The sequence below is a fragment of the Telopea speciosissima genome, chromosome 7 (genome assembly GCF_018873765.1).
Source record: "Telopea speciosissima isolate NSW1024214 ecotype Mountain lineage chromosome 7, Tspe_v1, whole genome shotgun sequence".
Taxonomy (NCBI): Eukaryota; Viridiplantae; Streptophyta; class Magnoliopsida; order Proteales; family Proteaceae; genus Telopea; species Telopea speciosissima.
The window spans coordinates 27,268,952-27,279,537 of record NC_057922.1 but is presented as its reverse complement, the minus strand read 5'-3'; the positions used below and the strand labels follow the sequence as shown (position 1 = coordinate 27,279,537).

At 38.0% G+C, this 10,586-nt stretch overlaps 1 protein-coding gene across 4 annotated transcripts; it reads left to right on the top strand.

The window, feature by feature from the left end:
* The first annotated feature begins 881 nt into the window (after positions 1-881).
* Positions 882-9,492, top strand: LOC122669661 (kinesin-like protein KIN-12B). Of its 4 annotated transcripts, XM_043866480.1 has the most exons (18): positions 883-1,327; positions 1,514-1,651; positions 1,770-1,853; positions 1,965-2,090; positions 2,177-2,236; positions 2,331-2,384; positions 2,480-2,572; positions 3,849-3,944; positions 4,163-4,308; positions 4,868-5,017; positions 5,428-5,557; positions 5,658-6,932; positions 7,021-7,119; positions 7,208-7,360; positions 7,626-8,489; positions 8,871-9,052; positions 9,086-9,205; positions 9,336-9,492. In XM_043866480.1, exons 1-17 carry the CDS (start codon positions 1,001-1,003, stop codon positions 9,180-9,182), a joined length of 4,074 nt encoding a protein of 1,357 aa, XP_043722415.1. In that variant the 5' UTR covers positions 883-1,000; the 3' UTR covers positions 9,183-9,205; positions 9,336-9,492. The 4 variants fall into 4 exon arrangements, with proteins under 4 accessions (XP_043722414.1, XP_043722413.1, XP_043722416.1 ...); XM_043866479.1 differs by having other exon boundaries at positions 882-1,327; positions 8,871-9,205; positions 9,341-9,492; XM_043866478.1 differs by having other exon boundaries at positions 882-1,327; positions 8,871-9,205.
* The last annotated feature ends 1,094 nt before the right edge of the window (positions 9,493-10,586 follow it).

Below are 10,586 nucleotides of genomic sequence, written 5' to 3'. Positions count from 1 at the left end.
GTTAGAAGTAGGTTACATCTACCTTAGCTTAGGTTTGCATCTTCTTTAAGGCTAATGCATTTTCTGTTTTGGGTTTTTGTTGCATGTTTAGTTTCTATTTTGATTTCTTATTTCTTGTACATATATTTTAAGGTTTGCATCTCTTGCATTGTGTTAGGTTTATTATATACATATGTCTAACGGTTTTTTTCAGCGGACATTGGAATGTGATACTTATAAACTTCCTTTCCTATTTTTGTTTATCACAATCCAACTCACATATTTATTCTATGCATTCTTTTACATTAAAATATCGATCATTTAAGAAGGCCAGTTATTAAGTTGAGCAGATCGAGGTATCTAACACCTTCCTTGGACCGCTGACATGTACCCAATCTATGGTTTGACTAATCCCTATTGGAATCATACATGGAGTCGTATTGATGGGTCTTAGATCCTAATTTAGGTGACGACTTAATCCATAAATGATAAAAAAAAAAAACACGAAAAATATGTCTCCACACCATTCCAGGAAAGGTGGAATTGAGATGTTGGCCACAGTTCACATTGAAGGGTGGTGAAATTGTTGTAATTGTTTTAGAATTTTATGTAATTTGAAGGGAGGAGAGAAAAAGTTTAGTTTGTGGGCAAATGATCAGTGTGGCCTTTGATTTGCCCAACTTTGTGGGCTGTAGGCTAACCTAGAGTCCACAGTCAGGAAGGCCCAAGCCCATGTCCAGAGAAACAAACCTAAACATTTCAAATTTTTTGTTTTGTTAGAATAAAAAAGGTACCTCATGTGAATAATGACGTTTGATACTCCATTTCAAAATCCAGCGCCCCCTCCCCGCACCTTCGAAACGGCTACATTTCTGTCTCCCATTTTCTCCTTTTTTGTTTCTAGTTTTCATCTCCTCTTCTCTCTCTGTCATGTCCTAACCAAGATTTCCACTCACTCTTTCCATTTCTAGGGTTTCCTACTTACTCCCTCTCTCACTCTTTCTCTAGAAGTATCTTCAGAATGAAGAACTTCATGCAACCAAGGGGCGGAATCTTGAGGACGAATCCATCCGCTGAAAACACATCTTCTCCAAACCCTAGTCCTTTCAAACAGAGATCTTCTCGAAGACATAAAGAAAACGCTCCACCTCTTGATCCAAATGCATTTCCGGATTCTTCGCCTTTGCAGTCGCTGGCGGCGGCAAAATCAGCACCGGCCACTGGAAAGACCAGAAGCCCTCTGCCACCAAAACCCCCAACTTCAAATTCGAACCCTCTCAAAAGGAAGCTTAGTATGGAAACAATTCCCGAAAATGGCGTTCCAGGGACTTCGTTATCTGGAGTACAGGTATTTCCTTATATTTATTCTGTTCTTTGTTAAATTGAACTGCTGTTTAATGAGATCCAGATTTGTAAACTCAGATACCTAATTATTTGAATCTGTTTAGTAAAGTTTAATTCTTTGATCCAATTCCCAAGAACTAATATTTAGTGAACCCTACTTAATTTTTGCAACTTTATTTACAATTATAAGGTAATAGTGAGGGTGCGGCCTCCAAACAAGGAGGAAGAGGAAGGAGAATTGGTAGTACAGAAAGTTTCCAGTGACTCCTTATCGATCCTTGGGCACAACTTCACCTTCGATTCTGTTGCTGACACAGGTGCTACACAGGTGGGATTTCTTCAAGTTTTGTTTATTTGCTTGGTTAATGAGACCTGGAAAGAAATTCTCCCTTTTTCCATAGATTTTGCTTAAAATTTCCCCAATCTTTCTTTTGTTTGATTTTCAGCAAGATATTTTCGAGCTTGTGGGAGCACCTCTGGTGGAGAACTGCCTGGCTGGGTTTAACAGTTCCATCTTCGCATATGGGCAGGTATTTCACCTCATCAAGTATCAAGGGAAATTCTACATCTTCCTCTGCTTCCTTTTCTCTTTCGTTTTGTATATTTTTCATTTATCTTGCCAACTTGTCTTGATTGTCTAGACCGGTAGTGGGAAGACATATACAATTTGGGGACCTGCCAACGCCTTGTTGGAAGAAAATCTATCGAGCAATCAACAGGGCTTGACACCTCGAGTCTTTGAGAAGCTTTTTGCACGCATAAATGAGGTGAAATTTAGTTTCTTCATTTCTCTAATGTTTCAAAGTGAGATTATGCCGTATTACAATTGAAAATTTCAAAATTTCCTCTCCAGGAGCAAATTAAGCATGCTGACAAACAACTCAAGTATCAATGCCGATGTTCTTTCGTTGAGGTAGTGTATTGTAGCTGCTTCTTAGTTTATGCTTTCTGCAGTCAATAAACCTACATTTCCCTCTGCATAATTATTTATAATTTTTCTGCGGCAGATTTACAATGAGCAAATCACTGATTTGTTGGACCCTAATCAAGGGAACCTCCAGGTGAATGGAATGCAGTATTTGATTCCACATTTCTCGTGACTCAATTTTCTAGTTGACATGGTCTTTCTTTTATGTTGGTTTGACTTGACTTCCAGATTAGAGAAGATGTGAAAACTGGTGTATATGTTGAAAATCTGACAGAGGAGTTTGTATATACAATGAAGGACGTGAAACAGCTTTTGATAAAGGTAGCCTGGCAGTTCTGATTTTATAGCATACTCAAACCATTATACTCTCTGGTGGTTCTGCAATTTTACTTTATCAAGGTTTTTTTTTTCTTGGTTAAGGGAATCATTTTCTGCGGAAACTGATCATAGAATTAGTTCTAATTCATAAATTTTCACTATGAGAATCATAAAACTTATATTCATGCATTTCTTACAGCATAATTTTCTATAAATATGAAGGAGTAAATTCATTCTATGATGAATATTCAAATTTTCTCCCGTTTGAGTTCTGGATAGTAGTTTTTTTGTTGGAATTGTTTCTTCTCTTTATTTAGAGAGAGTAATCGTGCGGCAGACTATTTAGCGAATTGGGCCTGTGAAACTCAAGGAAATAGTGTTTTTCTGACACATGGTGAGCTCCCTCCTAACCTCTCTCGCATTGTTAGAGAGGACAAGGCAGGGCTTCCCGTGTTTCGTTTGTAGGGTGCGTTTTAGAAGGGTTTCCCCTTTTTCTGATGTATGGGTGAGGCTATTCTTGCTTGAGATGTCTAGTGAGTGCTATGTTTTGTACCTTGGGTTTGGGGTAAGGCGGGTTATTATGTCCCCCCCGTGTAATGTTTCTTTGGTTTATCTAATAAAATCCTAGGAGCCGGCCTGGGTCCCAGATAATATTCGGGTTAAAAAAAAAAAAAAAAACCCTTTATAATTGTAGCCATTATGTGTTCCTTTGCAGCATTAGTTTAGCAAGATTATTAGCAGAAGGATTAAGACTTGATAAATCTTTGTTTTTTCCAAATAGTGAAGTTTGTGATTGACTTTAAAACATGAAATTCTGAAGAGATGAGAAGGAATATATCATGAGACAATTCCTTTCATGTTTCTCAGTTTGGGCCGAGTACTAGCACAGGGAAAAAGTAGCATTTACATTTGACTATTTATGGAGAATTCTAAAAGCATGCATCTAAATTAAGGGGCTGCCCCTCTTTTCTGAAATTTGGCATACAAGAAATTATATTATATTATCCCAAGATTCAAAAGTTAATTTCCTAGAAATCATGAATATTGTGATACAAATGGAAAGTGGGAAGTTTACCCACATTTAAATGCTCAACATCATAATTATTGGATTGCGATAAGTAGTTATAATTTTGTGTCAATCCTGGCATTAGATGCTTATGTAATCCTTAATGTTTTTACTTCTTTATTCAAGAGTTCATAAATTCGCAATGATTTTGAACTTGTCGTTTCAGGGGATACTAACATCTTTGTCCCCCCTACATGCATTATGATGATACAGGGATTATCAAACAGAAGGATTGGTGCAACAAGTATAAATGCAGAGAGTTCTCGTTCACATAGTGTTTTTACTTGTGTTGTAGAATCACGGTGCAAGGTGAATTTAAAGTTTGATTGATTTTAAAAGAATGTTTCAGTTAATTTATGTATAAGTGCAACTTTTCAGCCATGTATGTCTGTAATGATATGTTTGGATCCTTTTCCCTATCTCTAATCAACAACTGTTCAATTGACTAATTTTCCCTTTTCTGCTATTGTTATATTAAGTTCACGACACCTTATTAAGTGAAATCTAATGTAACTTCTTTTTGATAGAGCATGGCAGACGGTCTAAGCAGCTTCAGGACGAGTAGACTAAATCTTGTTGATCTTGCTGGATCAGAAAGACAGAAGCTGACAGGGGCCGCAGGGGAACGTTTGAAAGAAGCAGGGAATATTAATCGATCCCTTTCACAGCTTGGGTATGACCTTGCACCTTTCGCCTGACCTGTTGTGCACAAAGATAGTGTTAAAGATTCTGAAGAACACGTCAATCTATACATAGAAGAAACCTCTGTTCCTTCGGAGGGAGGGATTTCCTTCCATTTGGAAAGCTGAAATGGTAGATCAAGACCTTCCATTTGATAAAAATTGTGCTCTTGTCCATATCTGCCTCATAACCAACTGTTTTGAGCTTTGTTTAATGAATAGCCTTCCTTCTGGGTTTTCCTTTTTTCTGACATGGGCAGAAGAGTTTATCTTTTTGCCACATAGGAGATTGGGCTCCCCATCTCTGCTACCATTTGACAGAATCATCTAGAAACAGGATTCCAAAACTTGCTTGGTCAAAGTTCAAATGCCTATTCACATGAACCAAAAGTGAAGTATAAGACAAGGATGTATTTAACGTAACAACTTAGTTTAAACCTTAAAGTTGATAGCTTGGGTACTATTTTAGTATTCTTCCTATTTCTGAACATGTTTCTAGTGACAAAGTTTCATTGGGTATGAACTGATTACTGTTTATTATGGGACTTGCAGGAACCTGATAAATATTCTTGCGGAAGTTTCCCAATCTGGAAAGCAAAGGCATATCCCTTACAGGGATTCTAGATTGACATTCTTATTACAGGAATCTTTAGGTGGCAATGCAAAATTAGCAATGGTTTGTGCCATTTCTCCTGCAGAAAGGTAATCCCTTTTTTATGCTTTCTTGCCGCCAAGGTTAAAGTATTGGTATCGGGTATCATATTGGAAGGGTGATTTTAAGAGACGTATCGTATCGGAAGGACACAAGATATGCTAAAGATATGTATGGAAATAGTCAAGAAACATATGGAAATACTTCGGATATGCAAAATATAATTTTGAGGCATAAAACACTATAAGCATTCAATTGATTGTATATAAATATGAGGTTTCTTACATGTACTAATACGAATTTTGTATTCGGTATCTTATCGGTACCGTATCATATCGGTACCTTAAAGATACGATATGTATTGGTTAGTATCGGAGGATACTTAAATAAAATCTTGCTTGCTGCCACACTTCTTTCTTCCTGGAATAGGATGTTCATGTTGGTTAATAATGCAATGCAGCTGTAGGAGTGAAACACTCAGTACATTGAGATTTGCACAGCGTGCTAAGGCCATCAAGAACAAAGCAGTTGTTAATGAAGTTATGCAGGATGACGTTAATGTCTTGCGAGAAGTGATACGCCAGCTGAAGGTATTGTTTTATGCTTTGTTACTTGTTTCTCTCATAACGGCTTGAACTTCTCTCTCATTGCAACATCAAAATTCATGAAGTTGACTGACATGCTCAACAGGATGAGCTTCTACGAATGAAGGCAAATGGTAATTCAACAGATACTAATGGAGGTTATTCTACAGGGTGGAATGCCCGTAGAAGCTTGAATCTCTTAAAGTTTAGCCTCAACCGCCCAATGACATTACCTCATGTTGAAGATGACAGTGATGAGGAGATGGAAATTGACGAGGAAGCTGTTGAGAGGCTCTGCATTCAAGTGGGTCTGCAATCAGCAGGCTGTGAAGATAATAATATTAATGATAGGAGTAAGCAACAAACCTGTCAGTCAGGCTTACAAGTTGAGGGTTGCAAAAAAAGCCTTATTGGGGAGAAAAAGAAGAATGATCCCTTGGGAATTGGATGCGGCAGTTATCAAGGTTCTGAAGAAACTGATGTTCACATGGAAGACTGTCAATTAGATGAAATGGTATCTGAAGAAGTTAATAAGCATGGAATTTTTTATGGTTGCGGAGATACTGTGGTCCATGCCCTAGACTGTCCAAAACTTGATGGACTGAACCATCAAAACCATGCAGAGAATAATGATACGGAGGGTTCAACTGGGCAGGCCATTCACGAGAAGGTTTTTGTCTCTTCAGACTGTAAATTGTCGAATGAATCGCCAAGCGAGGCTGATGAGGAGAAACCCTCAGCAGATACTTTTGTTGGTGGAGGATCGGCAAACATATTGAATCCAGATCCATCTCATAATTGTCCCACAAGCTCTCCAAATTCTGTTGTTCCTTCTAACCTAAGTGTAGCACCCTGTGAAACTTCTCCAGTTCTACCGTCCCCGAAATTGAGTGTTTCACCTAGAGTGAGTAACAACAGCAGGAAAAGTCTTAAGACAACATCAATGTTATCAGCGTCTCAGAAGGATCTAACAGAAAACAATAGTCCAGAGGTTCTACAGTTAACTTTTGCTTCGTCCACTAAAACAAGCAAGAATTCTCTTTCACCAACTGAACACCTTGCTGCCAGTCTTCATCATGGTATTCAGGTTATTGATGGCCACCTCCAGAGTACAGCTTTGAGGAGGTCTTCATTCAGATTTTCATGTAAACCTCTTGAAATGAATTCATTTTTGCCAGTTGACAAGGTTGACGTGGGAGTGCAAACCCTTTTTCATGATCCAGAGACACTGGAAGTCGATTCTTCAGTATTTTTGAGCAGTAATTGTAAGAGCAAAACTTCTCAAGTGGAGTCCAAAGAGGTCAATGATTGCTTAGGCCTACAGTTAGTTTCTATTGATGGATCAGACTCCACTGACAAATCCAAGAAGCAAGTTCCAAAGGTATGTCTGGGAGCATCAACAATTATTGTTGTAGGTGTATCATCATTGTTTTATTGTTTGACTGGACAAAATTTCTTCATTCTTGCAGGCAGTGGAAAAGGTCTTGGCAGGAGCCATCAGGAGAGAAATGGCGATTGAAGAGTTCTCTGCCAAGCAAACCGCTGAAATTATGCAACTGAATTGTCTTGTAAGTTTATATTAGAATTCAGCTTCTCAATGGATATTTTTTCCTACTCTCATAGTACATGACTCTTATCTTTTGCTTTAATTCACAGGTCCACCAATATAAACATGAGAGGGAATGCAATGCCATAATAGAGCAGACACGGGAGGATAAAATTATTCGTCTTGAGAGCCTTATGGATGGCATTTTACCTACTGAGGAGTTTATGGAGCAAGAATTAGTATCACTTATGCATGAGCATAACGTATGTTTTGAATTTTACTTTGACGTACAAATATTGTAGAGTTCTATTAGCATGACCCTGTAGACCTGATAAGTTTCCAAAACATGCTGTTATTGTTTCACACATGGCAGTCATATTTCGACAAATTAAAAAAGTTTTGTATGTGAAATGGTGGAAATTTCACCTTCTGAGGGTCGATTTTTAGTTTTTTTTTTTGTGAAATTTATGTTTGCTTCTCCTTTCTTGTTAAGTTGCCAATGATAATACACTTGTGTGGCATCTGCAGCTTCTTAAAGAGAAATATGAGAACCATCCTGAGGTTTTGAGGACGAAAATTGAATTAAAGAGAGTACAAGATGAGCTGGATGGCTATAGAAACTTCTTTGATATGGGTGAGAGGGAGGTACTGCTGGAAGAGATTCAACATTTGAGAAGTCAGCTACAGTATTATATAGACTCTTCACCCATGCCTGCTCAAAAACGAAGTCCTTTGTTACAGTTGACCTACTCCTGTGAGCCCACTTCGGCTACTTTGTGTGTGATTCCTGAGTCAAATGAGGAAAATGCTGATGAGAGGTCCGAACAGGAGAAGCATCATTCTTCATGTACTCCCGAGTCAACTGAAGAAAGTGTTGACGAGAAATTTGAACAGGAGAGGCGTCGCTGGACTGAGGTGGAGAGCAAGTGGATTTCTCTTTCTGAAGAATTGAGAATTGAACTGGAAACTACCCGCTCTCTTGCTGAGAAGCAGAAGCAGGAACTTGATTCCGAAAAGAGATGCTGCGAGGAGCTGAAGGAAGCATTGCAGATGGCAATGCACGGACATGCACACATTCTTGAACAGTATGCAGAGCTTGAGGAGAAACACATTGCATTGCTTGCAAGGCATCGAAAGATCCAGGAGGGGGCAGAAGATGTCAAAAAAGCTGCTGCAAAAGCAGGAGTGAAGGGTGCTGAATCTAAGTTCATCAACACTCTAGCTGCTGAAATTTCAACATTAAAAGTGGAAAGAGAGAGGGAAAGGCGATACTTGAGGGATGAGAATAAAGGGCTTCAAGCTCAATTAAGGGACACTGCGGAAGCAGTACAAGCCGCCGGTGAGCTACTTGTGCGTCTTAAAGAAGCAGAAGAAGCTGCTGCCATTGCCCAGGTGTGTAAATTAGATTGTTTTCTCATATGTTCATATGTGCATGTGCATTTGTGTGCAGAATTGTTCATATCTAGGTTCATGCAGATGATTGCATGCATATGTCAGAACTTAGTATTGTTTGAACTTCCATTACACATGGAAGTTTCCAGGCACCAAGGAGCATGAAGTTAGTGCTGAATGTGATCAACCTACTGATGGTTCTTCCAATAGCCGTAAAACATTCCATAGTTTTCCCAGTTTCTGTTCCAGTTAGTGGGAAGGAAGGAACCATGAAACTAATATCTTTAGTTATTCACAACTGTATTAGAACCTTATAGCAAATCAAAGCTCTGTAGTTGTGTTCTAGTTTTACTGATGCTTTGTCACTTTCTTTGTTGGCAGAAACGAGCTGTAGAGGCAGAGCATAAGGCTGAAAGGGCATACAAACAGATTGATAAATTGAAGAAGAAACATGAAAAAGACATTACCACTATGAACCAGCTCAAGGCAGAACCTCAGCTACCTAAAGAAGCATTGAGACCTGTCTATGATGATTCTAACATGGCCAGATACGATGGAAGGGAGTCCCTTAGTGGTGCTGGTGATCAGCAATGGAGAGAGGTTTTTGAACCTTCCTACCATGGGGAAGATGGTGAGCTCTCAAAACTAGCAGAGCCTTCATGGTTCTCTGGGTATGATCGATGCAACATATAAGAGAAAAGTCCAAAAAAAAAAAATTCATGGATCAAGCACCAGAACCTTAGTGGTGCTGGTGATCAGCAATGGAGGTTTTGTGAGCTCTCAAAACTACTCGAGTCTTCATGGTTCCCTGGGTATGATGGATGCGTTATATAAGAGAAACATTGAAAAAGATTCATGTATCAATACCTTTTTATAGAGTGATGAAAGATTGGCAGCAGAGTCTTTTTTTTTTTTTTTAATTGTTTGGGTGCTACATTCTACTTGTACCTTTCCTTTTCAATTAGGCAATATTCTGGGTCTGGGACCTAGACTCCATTGTACAGGTCTGAGCTGTCTGTATAACTTGCTGCACATACTACAAATTTTGTTTTTTTTTTTTTTTTTTTTTTCCGGTTCTGCTTCACATCCTATAATATTGAAAGGAGACCGATATAAAAAGAAGTGGATATTCCCCCTCCTTTAGGATAGACCCTAATTTAGGTGGTGACACTATTTCCTTTCATTTCTTTCCCAAGAAGATGGTTCTTCCTCCTTTAGAGGACAGAATAAAATCCAATGTCTTTTTCACACTTAGCTTTAACATCATTCATTAGTCATGTGGGAGTATTCGTATCAAATCCATATATCAAGCATACAGTTGTGTCGTATTTGGAATAAAGAGATTTCTGGAAATACTTTTCTGCTAAAGTTGTTTTTGTGTGAAAATATCATATTTTAGAGTCTCTTACTCTACATATGAGATTTTGACTCACCTCAATGAAGTTTCTAGTTATATTTTTTCTGGCATAGGCTGAGGAGCTATTTTGGTTGCAAATGTCTCGTATTCCATTTATTAATAAAGCAGATAGAATTTACCAAAAGAAAAAAAAAAAATAAAAAAAAAATAAAAATAAAAAACAGATAGAAATACAAAATTTTTCCATGTTGTGATTGATAGAAATTTCAAAAAGCATGTAGTACTACTAGTATTGTCTCTTCTGATGTTAGGGTTTATGAACTACCTGTTATAGCTGAGGTGTTCTCTAATCCCTTAGACCCATCTTTTAACGAGTCTCTTTGATCATGTTAAACTGGAAGTGATAATGCTTTTCTTCTCTCCCTCCCCTTGTAAGAGGAAGTTGGGGAGGTTGTATTTAGTGTTGGAGCTCTTAAAGCTCCTGGGTTTGATGAGGTTTCAACCATTTTCTTTCAAAAGTTTTGGGATTTTGTTAAATTTGATGTTATTAGTTTTGTCCATAATTATTTTTTCCTTAATGTCCATGTCTTATTAGGTACTTATCAATTTTTTTCCCCTTCATGTCCATCTCTTTTTTGGTACTTATCATACCCTTCTCTTCATGATACATAAAAAAAAAAATGTTGAGCGGGTAGATGACTTTAGGCCAATTAGTCTTTGTATAGTCTCTTAAAAATAAT